The sequence below is a fragment of the Lichenostomus cassidix genome, chromosome 5, assembly GCF_008360975.1.
Source record: "Lichenostomus cassidix isolate B80296 chromosome 5, HeHo_3.0, whole genome shotgun sequence".
Classification (NCBI taxonomy): Eukaryota; Metazoa; Chordata; class Aves; order Passeriformes; family Meliphagidae; genus Lichenostomus; species Lichenostomus cassidix.
In genome coordinates this window covers 34,211,034-34,233,415 of record NC_139486.1, presented here as the reverse complement: position 1 = coordinate 34,233,415, position 22,382 = coordinate 34,211,034, and the positions used below count along the sequence as shown (strand labels likewise).

Below are 22,382 nucleotides of genomic sequence, written 5' to 3'. Positions count from 1 at the left end.
GAGGCAGCAGATGCCTTGTTCCACTTTGTCCCTGCCCTGCTTGCCATTAGCAATGTCTTGGAACGTGAAAAGGCTGTGTAGTGATTCAGAAGTATGCAAAAGAGGACCTGACATTCTCCTATCTCCACTCTGCCACTGCCCCAGGCTACCAGAACAAGGCAGAACCTCTGGCTAGAGTAATACATAAAACCAGTGCAGCCCTTGCGTGGTGCTCATCGGTAACAGGTCAGCACTCCAGCGTGGTGTGTGTGGCTGTGGCTGAGAGGTGCTGGAGTGGATGGCACAGCACACTGAATTCCCAGCAGGCAGGGCGGACAGCTGGCTCTAAATGTCACAGTAAGGCTGTCCACTAGCGCTGTGGCACTCAGCTTTGTTTTGAAAAGTTTTTTGGTTTCATTTTGACTGGGACAAGGGATAACAATGCAGAAAACCAGATGATCACGGATGGCAATCTTCTTTCCTTAGCAAAGCAGGCTACAGAATGAAAAGATCTGGCACGGGGCTAGGCCTTCTCAACCGCGTTCATCAAGGAGCTGTGAAGGACAGCGCGTGGGGTGTGTGTGGGCGTGGGGATGTGAGTGTCGCCGCGGTGTGTGTGAGAGAAGCGGGCTAAGCCGCAGCCCCCGCCGCCCAGGCCGCAGCGGAACCGGGCTCGCCGGGCGCCTCGCAGCGGAACCGGGCTCGCCGGGCGCCTCGCAGCGGAACCGGGCTCGCCGGGCGCCTCGCAGCGGAACCGGGCTCGCCGGGCGCCTCGCAGCGGAACCGGGCTCGCCGGGCGCGTTCCCGCCGTGGCGGCGGAGCCGAGTCCCGCCGGAAGCGCCGGGGCCGGGCCGGAGGCGGGAGCAGTGCCGGGCCCGCGGGGCGGGAGCAGGGCATGGAGAGGCTGCGGAGGCTGTGGAGGGGCCGAACGATGACCTTCGGGCTGCCCCTGCTGGTGAGCGGCGCGGCGGGCGCTGCCGGGGCCGCGGCGGGCGGAGCCGTGCGGGCAGCGAGGAGGCTGGGCGGCTCGGGTGGGCGCTGGGCTGTGCGCCGCGGCTGGAGCTGAGCGGGGCCGCGGGAGCCGTGTGCCCGCGCTGCCCGCAGGCCTTCGGAGCTCAGGGACACTGTTATGTGTCATAAGGCATTCCTCTAAAGATATTCCTAACTGGAAGCCGAGGAAAACGCGTTTTGCTGGTGGTTTGGTTTTGTTTTGTTTTGGCTTTTTTTTGTAAAACACCGCTTGTGTTTCTTGTCTTACTTTCTTTAGCTTTTCAATGGATTTTAAATTGCGGTGGTACTGTTGGTCTGATAATCTGTACCTCTAAGTAAGTGGGAAGATTTTGAGTGCAATGAGCTGATGGGTTACAGGTCACAGCTGTGCTCACAGTGGTAAGTGAGGCATAACTTTTTAGAGTAGTCGCGGTTAGAAAATATCAACAATGTCAAAGGAATAAAACAAAATTATAATCCTTTCTTACACACATTATCTCTGTACATAGTGCACGTTAGATTGCACTTCCCTGTCCTGAGTACCTGTGTTCATTAGGGGAAAAATGAAACAACTCAGAGATGGATAAAAACTCAGGAAGGAAGACAAAAGCAGCACCAAGGCCAGTGTGGTTTCTGTTTGTGCAATTCATGTGTCATTTTCCATATATACAGTTTTGCGAAAAGTAAGCAAATTTCAAGGTGGATAAAGAAAAGGCAAAGGATAATCCCAACACTTTTATAATGCTGCTAGAGAAATCACTGTCATCTTCCCCAAATATTCAGCAGCATACCTTGGAAAAATGGAGTGGACCAAAGGACACTGACCCTTGTTAGAGTATAAAAAGTTTAAGGCCATTATTTTAAAGGGATATTACAGAGGTTCTAGAGTAAGGACTTCTATGGAAGTTATTCATGCAACTGAACACACTGAAGTATCTTTTCTCAAATATTGATGAAGGCATTTGTAAGAAATGGAAACAGTTAAAACAAACAAATCAACAAAAGTGTGATAATACCCCAACTTCTTCATTTGCGTCAGCAACTCCACTCCGTGCTCTTGCACACAAACTTTACCTGTAACACCTTTCTCACAGTGATTAAGCATGGCATTACAGCTGTCTGGATATCATGCTGCATGCATGTATAGCTGAGAGGCTGTCCAGAACTGTGCTGCTTTCATGCTTAGACTGAATTTATTTTGTTTTCAGATTTTTCATGTAATTTTTTTTAGTGCTCTGACAGTATTCTTCAGTTTAATAACACCTTGCCTAGATGTTAAAAGTTGGATATAGTTTTAGCTCACAGTGCTTTTGTTTATGTAATTATTTGAGGTTTTTTTTATGTAATTATTTGAGGCTTGCTACTTTTCTCCCAAAGTGGGGGAAGACCAGGCAATTTAGTATTCTCCAGCTCAACTTTAACTCTGTGGAAAGCCTGGGGAAAATATTATGTGATTAAATTATAGATACTTAGAGCTGGTGACCTGGTGGAGGAAGAAAAAACACCACTGCTTTTTAATAATAAATATATCAGATTAACTGGGGCAGTAGGTGAGAAGAGTAAACTGATACGCAAGATTCTGATTTTGATAAAACTTTCTACATTATCTTCCCTGTGAGAACTGCATTTCAGAGAAGTAGAGCAAATATATGCTTCTTATCATTTGTGTTCTCAAAAGGATTAAAAGGTACTATAAGATGTAGTTGCCATGTGCTTGCCAAATGAAAAGGTATCTTTGGAGGTAAGGTGGGTCATGCAGAAATAATGTGGGCTGTAATATTGTGAAAAAACAGAAATGTCATTATAAGACAGAGGAAGTTGTCAAAAGTTGAGTAAAACATGAAACAGAACTCTTCCAGTGTACTCAGTCCTCAGCTGTAGTAGTTTTTGAGCTCTGTGGTGTCATTGTGGAGATGATGAAGATGAACTGTAAAGTCTAGAGGAGTGCAATATAAAAGGTGAGCAGGCATTCCACCTTTAAGGAATGCTTGAAGGAATTAAAAGTTTATTTAGAAAAGTCTGCGAAGTTCTATCTATTGTACATTGAGAGTGGTGGTTGCTCTTCATAACTTGGGAAAGTACCCCCAAAATAAAAGATCAGGTGTTAGGAAAATACTGCTCTTTTTTAGGAAAGAGCACTCTGATACATAACTAGGGTTTTTAAGATGAGGTTAAATAACTCTCTGGCAGCAGTGGCATAGATTGTCTCAGTTCTGCCTCAGTGCTGGAGCAAGGACTTCAGCATCCCTGGCCAGGCCTGTGGTTGTCCTTTTGGCCATCCCAGTGCTTTTGCATGATTTTCCGTAGGTCATAGCAGGAATTTTTAAGACTGGTTTCTTTGACTGCCTGATTTCATTCTGTTCCTGTTACAACATGCCTATTTCCTCCAGACGCAATATTATATATAGAGAAATAGTCTATTATATTTCTTCCCAGAGTTTCATTTCTCCCTGCCTTAAAATTGTTCTCCCTTGTGAATACTTCAGAATGTTTCTGTCTTGCTGCCCAGACTTCTTAGGGAGTAAGAAAAAGGAAAATTCACCCAATTGTCAGTTACCCAGCTGTCTGCTGAACTCTGAAGGCATCTCTGAACAGAACTGATCTAAAAGATCAATTACAAAAAATAAAAAAAGGCAGTAAATCTAGACAAAGAATCAGAAGGAGCATACCTTTGCAGCCCAAAGGTTTCTGTTAGTTTCTTACATTCTGTACATTTTTTTTTCTCACTAGACAGATGCAGGACTGTTCTTCAGTACTGCTGAACTTTTCATCACTACCATATTTGCTTTTTTGGCAGAAAAAATCAAATGGGTTTTTTATATCTTGCCTTTTTATAGTGCATATTTGAATGAAAAATCCCTGTGCCAAAATCCCTAAGGCTCCAAGGTTTGAAATCCTAATTCAAAGAAAGATGAGTGTCTCATTATTCCCCCTCTCCCCCCCCACCCCCCCATATATATATCTTTAAAATATTTCTTACTTTTCAATGTCAGTTATCTTGATCGTTTTTTATTTGTTCATTTGGTCTTGGGGCTGTTAGACTATTACAGTGGAGAAGGAATTTTCTTGGTTGATCTTTAAACCCCATACTGACAGCAGCTTTCAGAGTAATATGTGTAAATCACAGTTTTCAGTCATACTTTCTCAGTAGCTAAAAGTGTTTCTTTGTGAGAACCAACAAAACCATAAGGGGTAGGACTTAAACCTGCAGGAGACCTTGATTTGTGAATTTTTCCATAACTTTGTAAACTTTGCAGATAAAGTATCTCTGTATGGCATAAAATAGTAAACATGCAGGAGGGAGTGATGTAACCTGGAATGGAATGTCTTGAGGGCTTGAAAGCTGTCAAGTGAGTAGTCCCAAAGCATTTCTGGAGATGGTGACATCTGTGTAGATACTGGGATGAACACCAGCAACATTACAGGTGTATCTAAAATTTGCTGTTGCAGTAGAGGGCTCTGCCACTTCTGTGATAACTTAAACATCTTTGTCACCTATATTGACTTCTGTTTCCTGTCTTGATAATGAAAACTCTTTTCTTATCATGCGAAGCTTAACTTACAAGTCTGCAGCACACGTGGTCCTATTATAAAAGGAGAGCTTCAGTCTCTGCTGCTTAATATTCCACATCCAACTCTACCTGACCAAAAGAGATGTGTCTGTCAATGTCATACTGCTGGAGTGATGCTTCTGTAAGATCCTGAGAGAGCAAGGCTCCTTGGTTTGCAGCTGGTGGATCCAGCGTCAGACCTTCCTGATGAGACACCGAACATGTAAGGTCAATTCACTGGTGCAGTTGGAATGTTTGAAGGCAGTTGCAAGGTTTAAATGATGGCTTGGTTGGAAGGTTTAAATTATTTAAACCAACAGGTTTAAATGATGGCTCTATATCGCTGCGGAAACAAGTTTGGATTTCAAAATTGCAAAGTAGTAACAAATCTAAAACACATATTAAAAAGCACCATGCTGCTTCATGTGTTCACACCACTTCCCTAGACTTGCCTTTGTGGTTGTGTCTCCATCTGATTCTAGGCAAGGATTTTTCAAGCTCGCTAAGCTGCAAAATGAACGTATAGATGCAATTCCAGTTCTGTCAGCATGTTACAAGGGAAAAATTACGTTCTGAGTATCTGAAATTACATTTTAGCAGAAAGAAGATACAGTCTATGGTTCATTTGATGATTTTTATTGCGCACCTAAAGTAAGTATATTGCACTGTGTATGTAGTAATGCACACTTTCAGATTCACTCGATGTTGTAACATTCTCCATACCTGTTGCTGGGGATTTTGACTTTCATTTTTCTGGGGTTTTGTGAGTTTTTTTCTCCTCATCCTGTAATGACTGCTTTTACAAGTACTTTTCTTCTCCTTCTGGATCTTGTCTTTGGTGTTTTCCATGGCATGCCTAGTGTTGCCAAAGGAGATGGTACAGGTAGCTTAGAACAGTGAAAGATTTTTCTACGAATAAATATGTTTCTAAAATCTATTTCCATCAGTGATTATGAACGCAGACTGTATTACAATGCCATCTACACTGCTGTCTTGAACAGGGCAAGTTTACTTTGATAAATGCTTTGTCAAGGGATGCCAAGAATGCATGTTTGTACAGGACAAGAAAAAACATCAGATTAGAGCAAGTCCCTAACAATGCTGCAGCAATGTGGTCAGTGCTTCCAGGCACCGTTAGAGAAGCTCAGTGACATCTCAAGCTCTCATTAATGAGCCAGTTGTTTTGACAAACAAAACAAAACAACTTTTCCAGACAACAGGACATGAAATTACATGTCCAAGGATTAGTTTTGTTCACTGGTGAAATCAGGGTCATCTGGGAGCAAGGATTTATGCCCAGAAAGGTTTTGCAGATGTTGTGAAATGATATTTTGTTGTCCTGTGAGTTACTGAAAGTTTGGAGGCTTAATGGGTTAAATTTTCATAGATTTCTTTAAATTCAGCATTTTTAGTTCATTTCATGAAAAAAATGCTGAATTTGGAGTCCTGGGGTGGGCTAAATACAAGGCCCACTTTTCCCCACAGATTCTGGAAGATCTGCCCATGAAGAGATTATATGAACACTAGGAAATATGGAAAATTCTTCTTGGGAGTAATCACGATTCTGAGATCTTATTGTTGCTGTCAGTGCCTATGAGTAGAAACTGTTATTACATTATCTTCTGATGTTGTTTAAAGACAGATTACTGCAATCAGCATTTTTCACTTTTAGATATGTCAGTGTTATTGGTAACATCTTTCACATTATTGCCTTGAACAATTTGTAATACTGAATTGCAGGACTTTTATTAATATCTATTACTTGATGTAACTTTACAATAAAATTTGACATATGCAGAGCAGTTGATTTAAATGCTAATACATTTTTGAGAGATGAATAGAAGTTAACATTCACCCATGAGAAGATAATTCTGACTTCTAGTATTTGTAGATAAATTGTGATTGCCTGTAAAAGTCACAAGTATTACATTTACAGCCTAGAAGAGCAATAAATACAAAACTGTTTTTAGAATTTTAAAGTTGTTGCTCCCAATCAGTGAACAACAGAGTGTTGTTTTTATGCTTCAGTGACTTGTATTAGACATATTGGGTCTCTAGGCCTGTGATGAGATATCTTCGACTTCTGCTTTGCATCTCCTGTTTGTCTCTGTGTGTTTGAATCCACAGTGTGGAGCTGTTCCAGACAAAACCCTGGAGCTGTTTGGGCTGGTGTGGAAGTCAGAGTGTTCAAGCTAAATGGACTTCTGTGGACTCCAGTTGTGCAGTCTGAATTCGTTGACTTCCATCTTTCAGTTGACTGTTAGGTCTTAAAACTTCTGAGTTCTCCTTTTGAATTTTTCATTCTTAATCTTTGAGTACCATTTTCCAGATACATGTGACAAACAAATAGGCACTCTTTAGTACTTTACATTTCCCCTTTGTTTCATTTCAAAACATAAAGAGTGAATTTGCATTTTTTAATGCTGTTAGAATGGACTAATCTGGCATTGGGGGGAACTGAGGTTCTCTGCTGAGCCTCAGAACAGAAACAGAAGAACAAACTTGGCTGTTTTCACCGTGTGTTTTGTCCTGCTCTAGGGTCTCCAACTTATTCAAGGGATTGTGATGGTAAAAGTGTAAGATTTGTGTTTACTCTATAGAACATTTAATCTTCATTCCCTATCCAGGATTAGCAAAAGGGAAATAACACTTCTTGTGGTTTCTTTTTATGTGCTTTCATGCAGGTTTCAGTTTATTGCAGTTTTGAGCAGGGCTTGACACATCACAAGAGCACCAGCTTGCCACAAGATGAAAACACTTTCTCATTGTAGCTTATGTTGGCTAGATTTGAGCCTGTGAGTAGGAAATGATAATTTTAATAAGGAATTGAAATTTTGTATTTTAGAAGCTTGTGGAGAAAAAATGAAGGTGGTCAGAAACTGCAGCTTGACCACCAGGGCAGACTTGGATTTCAAACAGCTGCAGCTGCAGAGTGAAATTCCCTTGCTGTCTGACCAGCCTAAGCAATGTGTATAAAGCAAAATGGCAGTGCTGTGGCTGAAAATGCCCTTTTTTGCTCATGCTCATGTTGAGGAACATACGGGTTTCTATCTCTTCTGTGTTATTCTTAGCTTGGTTTCTATTACATGCATTTTCTTTGGTTTAAAACCTATTATGAATTGGACATTTTAACAAACAAAGCTTTTGTTTTCTCATAAGAAGTTGAATAGTAACATTGCAAGGTTATGGACGGGAGCTTTTTTTTTGTTCACTGGCCTGTAGCCATTCATATTTGCAATCTTTAAAATCATTGCTTTGAACATTCTCTTACACTGAGCCAATTAACCTGACACATTGGGCCAAGTTTAATATTCTGCACATGTTGTACATGCTGTGCAAACTACACTGTTCTGCTTTATCACTCAGTTACAGTTGGCTCCAGTTTGTACCAGCTGCTGTTCCTGAATGCTAGCATGGTATCCATGTGGTCATCTACTGCCATATTTCATCAGTTTTTTAATATAATGCAGTTCAGTCTTTCTACAGTGTGTGATTTTAGTATATGCATTAAGTTAGAGCATTCGCTTGCTTGATGTGCCTTTGAATGAAATAACTGCTGATGGATGCACAGTTTTGGTTTCTGTTTTCCTGCAAAGGAGACCTCTGATGTGAACTAAAAATTATTTCCATTTTTTGCAGGAAGGATATAAAGGTAGACCCTCTTTTACTTCCACTGAGGGTGAGGAGAGGATTTAGTAAGTTTCTGAGAAGACTTTGCACCATTTTTCCCTCTTCTGTGCAGTTTCAGCATTCGAGCCAAGTGCAGGAATGGCTGTGGGAAATAAACTTTTGAGAGTTAGAGCTGGCAGAGGGGGGCGCTTCAGGTTAAGATGACTTGCCTGGTCTTTTCTGGGACTGGCAATTTGCCCTGCTACTTTATTTAGGGGAAAGAAAAGAGACTTCAGTCTTCTGGACTGCCAGATTGTCATCTTTCACCAGTCTTGCACTGCACATCTGACAGTTCTTTAAAAAGGAGCCCCCCAAACTCTCTTCACTGTGATCACTGAAAACTGAATTAAAATAATTCACTACTGCTGTAGTTTTGAAGCTCCTGGTGAATAGCGGGAGAGTTCTGCAGCAGCAGTCTTGAAGAAGAGGTTAGAAAATTACTGTGTTCCTTCTTGTATCATAACATTTTCTACCACTGCATGATCTGTGTTGCCAGTTCTAAACATTGTGATTTGGTTAATTTAGGGATTTATGACTTTGTAATAATGTCTTTCACAATTGGTACTGTAGTAGGAATAGCTTTCTCTAACAACAGGGATGCCTATACATGGCAAATTGCTGGTTCTGCCAGAGAAACAGTTTCTTATTACTTTGTTAACCCAATGAAGTTGGCTGCTTTAGTTTATGCAGGAAACTGAAAAAGGGATCTGTTGGAAGTCCTAAGTTCTGCTATTATAAGCCCTCAGTGACCACCCACTGTAGCTGGTGACAAATACAAGTATTTCCCATCCTAAGATGCAGTTCAAGGGATCAGTCTGATGCCATCCCTAACTGATTGCATAACATACTTCCCAATGGAGACATGAACAAATAGAATTTTTAAAAGAATGTTATTAAAGAGAATTTTATGTCATTTTTTTACATAAAATGTTTATTGAGGTTGCTGAGTGTATGTGACAGATGGTGCTCTTATGTCACATCCTATCTTTCATTTTGTTTTGGAACATGCAAGTCTTCCATGCATGCATAATTGCATTACAACATTGTAGGGGGGTTTTTTGTGTACTCACTGAAACATAAAGGAATAATCCAATGTGGGATCTTTAATGGGGGTTGTGCTAGCAGTGCTGTTAAGCTCTTTGCTTGGTGTTAAGTGCTGGCTAAATAGTATGATTAATGATTTTTGCCTCCAAAAGTTAAACTTCAGGTGTAAAGGAAAAAAATTAGAACTTACTATCGTTGCATCAATCTGCTGAAAGCATTTAAATAACTAGATAGATGATGTTCACTACATAATGTTTTTTCTCTGCATTGTGAAGCAAATAAAATTAATAGTTCCCTCACAATAAAATTATGCAGGTATATATGAACTTTCCAGTTTGGTTATCCTTCAGATGCCAGTGCCTTAATATTTTATCATGCACATTAAGTATCTGAATGATTCTAAAATTGTAATGAAAAGAATCTATTTTAATTTTCATTATATGTGACATTACTTTTCCTCTTCAGTTAACTGGAGATTGAACTTGAACCTGACTTCATCAAAATGTTGCCAACGTAACTTATATTTATATGGCATCCTGAATAGCTTCTACTGTTTCTTTGTGCCTGGACTAGTGGATGGAACATACTGGACTTCACTGTTGCCCTTGGCTTACACTGGGCAAATTTGTCCGTTGTAGTGCTTTTTTAACTGAAGAGTGTTTTGCAACTAATCTAGAGATTCTCTGATTTACAGATTGGAGAACTAGAAATGTATGTGAGATTTACAGAATATGCAAAGTCAATAAGCCGATAATGGTGCTGAAAATTTTGATTCTTATCCCACTTCTAATTATTTTGACTGGTGATTCTTGCTGGTTCATTATTGTTTGTCTGTAAATACAGCTAACTGAAATTAAGGTAGCAAGAACATCTTCCCTCATAATGCAGCAGAAGAGAAAGGGAGCAGTTAAAACCAAGATTAGTATTTCTACTTGATGCATTGTCAGTCACTGAGTCCTTTGCTACCTTTAATGCTATTACAGTTGCACAAATTCATTTATACCTTCTTTTATTGGCTTTTGAACACAGTTTTCAAAAAGGTAATTGACTGAATAGCTGTCCATTGCTGCTCTGGCTTGTGTAGATGAATGTGATTCCTGCTCAGGGCTGTCAGCTGACTGTACTGACAGTTGATTAAATAAGTGCCTCAATATGCCTGATTCTGGTCTGGTTTTGCAATGAAGTCAGACATCATGTTTGGTTCTTTAGAACATTGGTCAAGTGAAATTGTATACATATTATTTATATTCTTTGTGTATATTCTGTGTTTTGGAAAATTACTTAATCTTAATCCTAACCTTCCAGCATTACACTGGGTAATATTTCAGCAGGATTTGTACTTTCTTACAGCATCAATGTGCTTTGTCTCTGATGGAGCTTAACTGATGTTTCATGGTAAGATAAATCAGCCATTGCAGTATTGGAAATGTAAAGGCAGCTGTACTGGTAATGCCTGATAAGCTAAATGTGCCAACTTGCCAGCCTTGTTATGCTGCTTCTGTTCTACGAAGAGCAAAAGTAGAAGAACAAAGATCAGAAACCAAGTGGTTTTTTTCCTCTTAATAGTACCATGGTGATGTGAGTAAAACTGCAATGTCAGGCCAAAACATGAATTCCAAAATAGGAATTGAGAGGTGTGTGTATATCAACTTCTTTACTGTGTGTAGCTGCAAGTGTAAAATGCACTGTGTCATGGATGGTTGCTGTCAAACAAGTGATAGAATGTGATGAGACAAAATGAGTAGCACGTGACTTACTTCATGCAACAACCTTCAACTTGATTCTCCTTAGTTGCAGTGTACGTGATAGAGTTTTAAAGCTAAAGAATGTAATATTTCTTTTTTAGCTTGGAGCATGGCTTTGTAAGCCATAGTGTACTTTCTCACCATGTTAAATAATAGTTGGATTATGAGGAACATGCCCATTAAAAGTCTGCCAATTGTTCATATTGCATCTCATAACAGGATATACTCCATGCAAGTTTATTGTTGGGCAAATTAATTTTTAATTGATGTCACAAGTAATTGCTGCTTTCTGCCTGGTTTAACAACTGAACCATTTCTAGCGCAGTTGCTTTTGCCCCTGCTGTAGACAACATACTAATATGAAAAAAAGGCAATAAGCTCTGGTTTGTAACAGTCATAAATTCATCTATAGCATTTTAGATTTGTTTATTAGGACTTAAAGTTTATTAATACAGTGGCTGTTAATTAACATAATACTTGTTAGGAATTAAAGGAGGTCAGCTAATGAAAATTCATACTGAGGCGTCAACCATGTTAAAATTCAATTACAGTCTGATCCATATCTTCATCTGACAAATCTTCTGATTTGATTGAATAAATTTTGAATAATGTTCAGGTTCTTTTTAACCATTTTGAAGACTTTATTTTCTGCGTTCTGTTATTTTTTCTTACCAAAATACTGACATAAGGAAGATATTCTTTCCTCTTTTTTTCTACTGAGTATTTTGATGATTCAATATCTGCAAGATCATCATTAATTCCTTGAAACAGTTACGGCACAAGTATGGTGCCATCCAGTTCTTGGTAGTTCATATTTCTAGTCACTGGAAGTTAACTTGCTACCATATGATGATTTTCTGACTGGCTTTCTGAAATCAGTGGTCTGTGGCTGAGCAAATGGATGTTCACATGGCAAAATTTATGTCTATTTGTTTCTAATTATCAGCTAGATTTTTAGGCTTACTGAAATGGCCAGAAAGAGGCTCTGGAAGCATTTAACTCCTGGCTATTGGTGAAGGGTTTCTTCTTCTTTGGACAGAGTACCTCAGTTCTGGGGTAGCAGTCTGTACCAACATACGGGTGTGTGTGGAGAGAGTGTTCACATGTTCGTGAGTAGTTTTAACTGCTTGGTGGGAAATAATACAGTCCTGCAACTTTGAAAATGAGTAAGTGTAGAAGGCTGTTTTTTGTTTTTAATTCCTGATTGTTTGTGCCCACAGTGACATGAGCTTCTACTTTTTGGAAAGAACATGCACTTTGACTACCTGTGCAGCATAATTATAACAATTCTTGGATGCAGGCCATTGCTGCAAACCTAATATGTAGTAAGAAAGCAGCCAGCAGTGTGTAGAAAACAGCAGTGCAGCAACAGCCTGTAATGAAGGACTGTAACAGCAAAATTGCATGATGAAAGAGGGTGGTGGTGATGGGTTTTGTTTGTTTGTTGTTTTCTTTTTTTTTCTTAACTCAGGTCCTTAGAGCTTCCTCTTGCTTCCACATTCCTTAGATGTGCATCTCTAGGTGTGAAGCCTTTTGGCCTCCTATGTATGTGCATTGTAGAGAACAGCAGACAGTCAGTCAGGTCAGAGCAGTAGCAAGGAACCTGACTCTTACACAAACCAGCTAGATTTCTAAGCTAATTTTCAAGTCACTTCTTTTTTTTTAACAGTATTTGATCTTTTGATGGTCTATCTATTTCTAATGGTAAGAATACATAGAGAGTTTTGTGATATCACTCTGTCATAAGAAAGAATAATATAATGATTTCATATGTGGATATGAAGTCCCCCCATTTCTTCCTTTATTATTCTTAAGCTTCATAGGCATGGAGGAAATTGCAAGAGAACTAAGGAGTAATAAAAGTGTAGGTGTGCTGGATATGATTTCTTAGCCTGGGTGATAATATATTATTGAGCTATAGCTACAGTCGTGGTCTGTTCAGAAGCTTAATTAGATCTCTCACTCACAGACATCAGAGTAAGTCAGTGTGGCATTGTTACTTCCCCACAGAGTTTGAAAATTTATGAGAATAAAACCTGTGGCAGTGAGGTAAAGGTTCCTTTGCTGCCAGTTTATCAGGAAACCACATGGGAAGGGAAAAGAAGGGGTAAGAGGAAAGGAAGTCCCTAGAAAGTCTGAGTCATGTAACAGTTGTCTTTGTGTGAGAGAGGAAATAAGTGAAATGCAGGCCCAGAGAGTGGAAGAAGGCACCTATACTTATCTTCTGATGTATTATTTTCTTCAACTCCTGGTGGTTTTGTTGGAAAAATAGAGTCTCTTGGTAAATGAATTGAGTCAGTATGCACAGTGGTTTTTATAAATATGCAAAGTGTTCTTTTCATAATAGTCCTAACATGTCTGTTTTCATTTTGTTTTCAGCTGTATCTCATTGGAGGATCTTTTGGACTTCGTGAATTTGCTCAGATAAGATACGATGTTCACAAACTACATGGCAAGGTAGCTTTAAATTGTTTTCTTTACTTTTCATTTCATTATGCCTACATGCTGCTTTCTAAAGAATTGATAGGACAAGCATACTTGGTGTAGGGTATTTGCCTTTCAGTGCTTGGCCCTGAGCTACAGCTGAGTCTCCAAGGCAATAGGCAGAGTAGGTAATAATAAAGGGGCTGACATGATGATGAATCCTTTTACCATCTGTGAAAAAATCAACATAAATAATAGAAACATTTTATTGCTTTGGTTAATTGTGAGTGGCAATTCCGAATCCTGAGAAAGAAGTGAGCACATCTACAAGGAGGTTATTACAAGGGTACTGCATTCAATTTAGACTAAGAAAACTGATATTTTAAAAGGTTTGGTTTTCAAACAATACTTGACAGTAAGTATATAATGTTAGATGGTTTCTGGGGCTTGGCTTTGCATTGACTGAAACAAGCAGATACCTTTGACATTGTGCTACATCCTGTTCTTTAACCCCTGTGAAAGAAGCAAGAGCTAATCTCTACCGAGTGTGTCAGAATATACTGTATATAAGAAGCCTTTCTTTAAATGAACCTGAAACCTTCTGTCTGAGGGAAATAGCGTGTTTACTAGTGCTTACACCTCCAAATGTAGCACTAGTTCCAAATTGCATATGAAATGATCTGAAAGGAGTGTGTCAGTTCAGGGGAAAGTAATATTGACTTGCTTTCCTTGATTTGGTAATATGCGGGTCTGCTGTTGCAATGCAGAGAGACTTTCTGGTCTCAGAGCTGCTGACTTGCAGGTTGCACAAGTCTTGTTTTAAAGACTGTAGCCACTTTGTATACTAAAAAAGAAATTGTGCAGGACTCTGGATGTTGTGGCTTTCTACTATGGTAAAATCTTTGAGATCCTGAGCTGTTGAGAGTTTGGAGAGCCCTTTGTTTTGTCTTAGACACTTGTGGACCGTGTAAATTACTTTTATCTTTCCTCATTGTTCTTTTTGTTGCATACCTGGCTGTGGCCTTTCATCCACCATGTGGCTGACTCCTGCTCAGTCCTGTGTATGACAGAGCCTGTAGACTGGGCAGAGTAGTCTTACAAATCTTTTCTCCAGTGCTGTCTTCTGGGTGGCTTCTTTTTATAATTTCTAGCTTTTTAGGACTGGTTGGAGCCTTGAAGGTTTTCCCCAGCGAGATGGGGATTGCAGCAAGGGGCAAGAATTTGCCTGTTTTGTTTTTGTTATTTTTTGGTCAGATTCATACTGAATCTGGTGAATTGGTGAATTGTGTTTGACCTCGTGATCTGCACTGTGACTGCAGCCCAGGGAAAAACACTGTTAATAGTTGTGCTCATTCAGATCTATGAGGCTCTTTGTCCCAGCATTTATAATCAAGGAAAGCACCACTGAATTAGTCAGTAGTACATGAAAGCTCTGAGTGGAAGCTGCTTCACCCTGGAGTTCTTAAACTCTGAAAGGCTACAAGAGGACTTCTGAGTTGTGTGCTAAGCAGTATTACTTAAGTCTGCAACGTCTCTTTTGTGTTTTCTTTTTCTATTCCTTGCAATTTTATTAGAAGTAGATGACATTTAAATAAAGACCAATGCAATATTGGCTTAGAACTAGCAACACTAACTTTGGGCTGGTTTGTAGACGGGCATATCAAGGCAGTGTGTTCCATTCATTTCTGTTTCTGTGTCCATAAAAATAGTGTTGAAAGAAACTCTAATTCACTAAATAAGAGAGCAAAGGAGATTAAAATGTATTTTAATGGATAAACAAATCTAGTTTAAAATGTACATGAAACTCAGGAAAATAACTTTATAATAAGTAATTTTAAAGTGCTGTTAAAATCCTGATGCTTTTCTTTTATAACACAGTTTGACTATCATAAATCTTTATCAAAACAGGGACAGATGGACAAGTGCACATTTTGGGGGGTTGGACAGGCACATGCAAAATGCAACAGGCAGTAAAAGAAATAAGATTTATTTTGTTACAGTTACTCCTTCAGAATAATAAGTGTATTTAATTAAATAACACTTTCCATACAAGGACCTCAAAAGACTTTCACAGAATTTAAGTGAATTAAGCTTCATACTCAAACTGTCAGAAAAGACAGGATTATTATTCACATTTTACTGCTGGAAAAATGGAGGTTGCACAAATTTAAGCAACCCATTTAAAAGTAGGCTAGGGTTTATAATACCTGACTGCCTGTCTTTTTTTATTATATTTTAAGGATGTGCAAAGTCCAGTATGTCATCTTCTGTAAACATGGTTCCTGAACTTGCTTTCTTGTTAATTCAACTGCTAAAAAGACAGAACTTAAATAATCCTTTTGTGGTAAATCTCTAATACATTTCAGATGCCATACTATGATCCTTTGCCTTCAAAAGTACCTTTCTTTTCCTTTTTCACTTGTAACTTCACACTGTGCTTAGAGGGAAACTACATTAATAAGCAACTTCTCAGTCAACAGTAATATTTCAAAGGCAGCACTACAGTAGAACTGCTGCTCTGTAGTCTGTATTTTAGTGACTGAGGGGCTAGCTGCCACTTTGTATTCTTGTGGCTTAATGGAAAAAGCTGCATTAGTAATAATGACTAGGCTATTAATGTCAAACTGACTTTTGAAGATCAAGGAATTGAAATTCAAGAGAAAATGGTGATTTGGACCCTTGAGGGGGTATGCTTTGGTTGTGATGCATTGGGCTGGGGCTAGCATTAGGGCTGGGAGAGAGACAGAGCCTAGAGCTGTAGGTGGAGTGGGGCTGAGAAGGGGCTGCAAAAGGAATTGTGTCCTCTTGTTTATTTGGGCTGTGTCTTGGGATCTTGGACTGCAGCTCAGCCAGTGTATAGGATAGAGCCTAGAGCTGCAGTTGAGGAGGGGCTATTAGTGGCTAAAGAACAGATATTTCATCCATTTAGTATAACATCTTTGGATATCAGGGCCTTGGATATGCCCATCTCTTGCAAAAGCAAAAAAACCATTTTGGCTACACTTTTATCCTCTCAGGATCCCTAGATCAGTTATATGCCCTCAGCACAGTGAATGCCCTGCATTTAAAGGAAGCTTGCTCTGAGGCTCTTACTGATGTAATGCCTGTTTATGCTAGTCAGAATTCTCCTGAAACTTATCAAGGATTTCTCCATTATCTATTGTTGCCAAAATGTCCATTAATGGAGAGATCATTAGATTAGGTAATTGTTCACTTTCTGGGAAGAATTTATGCAAATCAAAATTGTTTACAGAAAACCAGGTATGCTTATGGGGAAACCATGTGGAATTAACAGAGAAGAAATTAGTAGGTTTGTATAGGCATTATTCCAAATGCCTTTATTCATGAATGGAAGACTAGGCCATTTCTTTGTCTTACTTCTTGTGTATGTAATTGGAGATGCTTATTAAATTTTTTTTTTACAAAAAATGTTACTTCTATTAAATATACAGAAAACGTTTTTTTCAACTATATAACAAGAAATTATTTTTATTTACTGTGTACTCATTGTTGTCATTCCAGATGTTGTAGAGACTTGCTGATTCAGATTTCATTTTGGATATAAGAGTCTTGGAACATGTGGTGTGGTCTGTACTGTTGGCTAATAGCTCCTGTAGAGACTTGAAGGGAAGTGACATATTAACTACCTGGAAAACTTTATGCTTTGCCTCATCAGCAAACCTTTTAGAATAAGACAGTTTTTAAGCACCAAAATGACTCTGTTGAAGAAGTGTCATTGCGAGGCAGGTTCTCGGACTTTTGGGACAGGATAGGACTGAGTGAGCTCCTCCAGGGTAATATGCAGCAGAAGCACTTCTAAGAAAGCTGGAATCTCAATGCCATTTTGTTAGGAAAAAAGACAACAATTAGCCTTTGAAGTTTGCAAATATTTCCTGCTGTGGGTTATGTACTGTAGTGTTACATACTTATCTCTTTACAAGCTATGTAGCTCCTGGTCACTTTTCCTTTGTCCTTTACAAAGCGAGTGCACCCCAAAAGTAGCATGCTAAGAAATAATACTGATGTTTTCTGTCTTACTGAGGTAGAAAGTAGAGGCAGTAAAGAGTCAAAATTACAGAATTTCAATTTCTCCTCCATGAGTTTTACTCTTGAATCAGTTGTGCATTTAAATATGTATGACTGTTGCATGGCATACCAAGAGTTGAAATCCAGATGAAAATGAAAGTTCCTGACCTGTTCTTTCACCATTCTCTATGAGCAATAAAACTGTAAACCCTGAAGGAATACTAAAGGAGTGGTGGTGGTGGTCGGAAGCATACTCAGTGAGTGTGCTAGGAGTATAAAGCCTGCTTTATGCAGACTGAAGATTGCCTTTAAAATTTCTTAAGCTAGTGTTTTTAACCAATTGACTGCCATGTAGTTACCCATGAGGCATTGCTTGACACCTGTAGAGTGTTAGTGTGGCCACTGTCAATCTTCATTTATTGTATATTTTCTTTGTCCTAAGGTCCTAATTCATGAAATTGTGTGACTGTGAGTATCTCAGCTTTCATTTTATGATCCTGGACCTTGAATTGGGAAAAAGACCACATGTGGCATGTAGAGGATTATTCTGGAAACCTTGCTGTCCTTTGAAAAGTGAAAGAACGAGGAGGAGAAGAGAAAAGAAGGTCAACATGATCACTTATGGCTGTCTGACTTTGATTCGTTTACAGCAATTCTCATAATTGGGCTTGATAGTGATGTAAGTGCATTGACTGTCTGGCTGGTTATAGTTGGTATTACAGTTTTAGAATATTGTTGGTTGGTGCCTAGTGCTGTTCTTTAACATCATGTCTTTAGTCTCATGAGTGGGTGTCAGGAGACCCACAGCAGCATGTCACTTAAGTAACACCCATTGATCTCACTGAAATTTTATATCCATCTTGTTTAGATTCTTCAGTTACCTCCTTTACCACAGAGCTTTCCTCTGCCTATCTCACTTTCTTGGTCTGTAGAATATAGGTGATTAATGCTGCTCTACTTTACATAGGAAATAGGAAAGTTCATTAATTCAAATAAAAGGAATTATTTAAATTCATATGAGTATTAAAAAATTTTCTCAGGTGAGATCCATTAATTCAAGTGTTCTGGGGCAGGGTGAAATAGCTAGGAAGAAGTAGGAACAGAGAACTGACCAGTTTCCATGAGACCTTTATGTCAAGCAAGAGCACATCTGACATTTGCCTCAGAAAGGTGTAGGAAGTCAGTCCAGCATTTTCTCATTGTTATAAGTGGATAGTTGAGAAGTGGTATCTGCCTATTGGAATTCTTTCATGTTGCTGTCAAAACATTGCTCTGGTTCACACACATACTGCAATGAGTTTCAAACTGTTGAGCTGAGATGGTTGCAACTGCAGCAGCACAGTGTTTAAATGAGGTCCAACATCCACCCAAAAAGGGAGTACATCTGCAAGTGACTGGTCAAGTCTGTGCCTTGTTGCTGGCTGGCACATTCCTATTGCTGTCCTTAGGTAAACTGCCTCAGGTATGTCTATGGGAGTTGAACATACGGGCACATCCTGAAGTATTGCAGTGGAAATGGTCTGTTGCTTATTGCTTCTGTTTTATCTGCCTATAAAGTCCACCTGGACAGGATTTCTGTGCCCCAGCAGAAGTTTGGTTTGTTTCTTTGGTTTGTTCTGTTGTTTGTATGTTTTCAGAAAAAAGAAGCATTACAGAATCAAGTGTGATTTCAGTGTTTCGTGTTATGTTAGTATGGTTTAAGAATAATGTCATGTTTTTATCTGTCACATCATTTTTTCCTTTAAATAATGTGTTTCATATGAGGTGAAAATTTAAAAACAAAATCACTTTAATCTCTGAACATGCCTGTAGTGTTTAAAATTGCACAAATCATGTGATTTTTTAAACTTGGATTTGCAGAATGTCAGTGGATTGCCCCCATCACTACACATATTGCAAGGTACTAGATTAACCTGGTTTACTGCAAGCTGCCTTGTTTATCTTATTTGAGGACCTGCTTCCATGTTAAAAACAGTATTTGCTGTTTAAAAGGCTGTCAAAGATACTAAGAATTTAACTGAAATAGGTAGCAAGATAAAAAAGCGTGGTTTTAATTTTCTTCCACAAACTCTTCTTTTGACGGAAAACTGCAAGATATATTTATTGGAGTTCTTGGTGGATATGCATCCATGTTTGAAATCCTATTACACTTTGGTGTTCCCCAGGATCCTCAGTCTGACCAAAACTTGATGGACTTCACCATTTCAAGGAGTAATGTGGATAGGCCAAGTCATTGTGATTGGACTGGACTGGCAAAGTCCACGGTGTTCTAATGACAATTAATGGACTTAATGCTATTGCTGCCAGCCCAGATTGTTTCATGCAGTCAATTATCCTGTGTGTTCTGCAGGCTTTCTGCTTTATTTTATTCCATATGGATTTAGATGGAGTTAGAGTTGTCCTCTAGACTTCCTGGTGTGCAAACATGCCCTACCAATGTTAAGGTCAATTTAAATTAACACTTAATACTCAAAAGACTCTAAATGGGTCATTTGTATTGTTAAAGATAGGGAAGTGAAATTTCAGTATCTGCTCAGCTAAATCTAAATGTATGTTTGTGGTGCTGTGCACTAAGTCAGGGTTTCATCTTGCTCATTTTTCCATTGTCTTAAATGAAATGCCTAGTTTGAGGTAGCTATCCAGGTAGTCCACAAAGGTGGTTTGAGAGGAAATGCCCCCACCACAGGCTTCATTAAATTTTAAAATAGATACTTGAGAAATATGTTTTTCTCTTTTGATGGATTGAAAAGTAGAGAGATTGAGCTCAAGATTTTATTACCCCATTGTAGCGAGACAAGTACTTTCCTTAGTATATGAATATAGTTATATTTTATTTGACCAGTGAATAAGAGGTGAGATAAAGCTCTACCTAACTTCAAGGTGCAGACAAGTTAGGGTATATATCTTCAAGGGGGACTGACTTTTTCTAGGAATGCCTATCTACAGCTGGCTGGAGGAATAGCCTAAATAGAGACTTTATGCTTCAAGTCAAAAGTTTAGATGGATGAAATTAGGTGAGATGAAGCCTGCCCTACATACTCTTTCCCTGGAGCTTCATTGGCAAACTAGCAGATGGCTTGAAGGTAGAGGAACTCTTATTTAATCTGTCTGTGCCTGCGGTATTCCTGCATTCTGGAGAATCTGATTTCATAGGAGTTTGTATTAAAAACATCCTGCTTGATTTGAGTGTGAACAAATGCAGAATATCTTCAGTTGGTGTCTGGTGAAATATTTTGATTGAGAAAGGTATCCTTTCTAAACCTGTCAGCCAAGGAATGTGGAATCATTTTAGTGTCTGTCAGTGAACTTGGCAGAATAATCAAGTCTTCTCATCTAGCATTTTAGCATTTATTTATTTATAACTGCATCTTCATTTGTTTAATTGGTTTCAGTAAGCTAATGAGACAAGTGCAGCATGGCAAGGAATTGATGTTGGCGATTATTGTTTTCTTCTTTTTCTTTTCCTTAAGCAGGTCAGGTTGGCCTGGGTCTCAAGTCTAATGATAAACTGGCTAATTTCCTTGTGTAAGTAGATTTAGTTGATTTTCGAAGACTAAATTCGTTACTGAGCTTGGCCCTAGGTCCTCCGAAAATTAAGAAAAAAATACACTGAAATGTTTGGTGCTATAGAGAATGTGAGAGACATACATTTAGGATTGTATACATTTAGGTCAGGAGAAAAGGTCTTTGTCAGTCAATTACCTTTATGTCATGAAGCACATTTTACTCAATTAAAGCAAACCTTGCTTTCAGGCATGGCCTGCTTAGCAGAGGGGTTTAGAATTATATGTTAAGTCAGGCAGCTTGGCTCCTTATTGATGGCTAAGTGGTCACCCTTACAGTGACTCTGTCCCTGTTTGCAGGAGGAATTTGGAGCTTTTTACATCTTTTGACCATGGTTCAGAGCTATCCAAGGTAGTAATTTCAGTCCTGCAATGTGGCACAAAAATGAAAGGGAAGCAAGAGCTTTTCATACCCAGTATTGTGGTGGTACCAGATGTTCAGATGTTTTCTTTCTCATTTCAGTTCAGTCCAGAGGGATTGAATGGAAATGAGCTCTTTATCTAAGTTATTCTTGATGGTTCTAAGGTTCAACTGCTAGTGCTCGGTTCATGTTTTTGCATCGATTTCTGCAAAAACTAATCCATTTTACTTGAGCTCAGATGACTTCTCTACGTTGTCTGTGAATAGCTGCTTACTGAATTTGCTATGATACCAGACAGAGATGTATGTTTTCTTTTTTCAGACATTCTTCCAGTTTGGCATATAAACTACCATTTTTCTGTAAAAGGTAAAAACGGAGTTAGCTCTGGGATTCAGTAAGATTTTTGTTGCCACATTCTGAAGCACACTTTGTATGCATACTTTTGAATGGTTTGCAGTGATTGGATCCACCTAGACCCAGTACTTTTTGTCACCACAAACAGCTTACAGCACTGTAGGAGGGCTTGGAGTTAAGATACTACCTCAGGTTATTGAGCCTCGCTGTGGTGAAATACAATATACAGTGCAAGTATTAAGAGTTCCTTGTTTTAAAGACAAGCAATTTTTCCAGTTTTTACTTCTTGATGGTGGATCTGTTGTCAAGATTAGATTCAGATGAAGAGAGCAGTATTAACTTGAGAAACTCATTCTGATGCCACTGCAAGTGGAACTAATTCTGATACATAAAATGTTGATAGCTTTCAGATATTTACATTTTATATACTACCAAGAATTCTGTTTGGTTTATTTAAATCCTGTCACATTGCCACAATTAACTACTGGTATTTTTGCCTTGCAATTGAAGTGATTACATGTGTGTAACTTAGCTTCAGCCAGCTTTTAGCCAAAACATAATTTAATATCCAGCTGTTTCTCCCAACACCTCCCTAAAGCACCAGAAAACATCTTGCTTTCCTGACTCATCTTGAGAAGCCAATAGGCATGATGTCAGCAGATTGAAGCTCAAACA

General features: G+C 39.0%; 1 protein-coding gene across 3 annotated transcripts in view; it reads left to right on the top strand.

The window, feature by feature from the left end:
* The first annotated feature begins 774 nt into the window (after positions 1-774).
* Positions 775-22,382, top strand: part of COX16 (cytochrome c oxidase assembly factor COX16) — a 45,013-nt gene continuing 23,405 nt past the window's right edge. The window contains exons 1-4 of one of the 3 annotated variants that reach the window (XM_085062199.1): positions 806-934; positions 7,205-7,315; positions 8,160-8,199; positions 13,358-13,435. In XM_085062199.1, the coding sequence (XP_084918325.1) occupies positions 7,269-7,315; positions 8,160-8,199; positions 13,358-13,435 (165 nt within the window). In that variant the 5' untranslated portion in view covers positions 806-934; positions 7,205-7,268. Of the gene's footprint in view, positions 935-7,204; positions 7,316-8,159; positions 8,200-13,357; positions 13,436-22,382 lie in introns of all 3 variants that reach the window. The other 2 variants (XM_085062201.1, XM_085062200.1) reach the window with 2 other exon arrangements.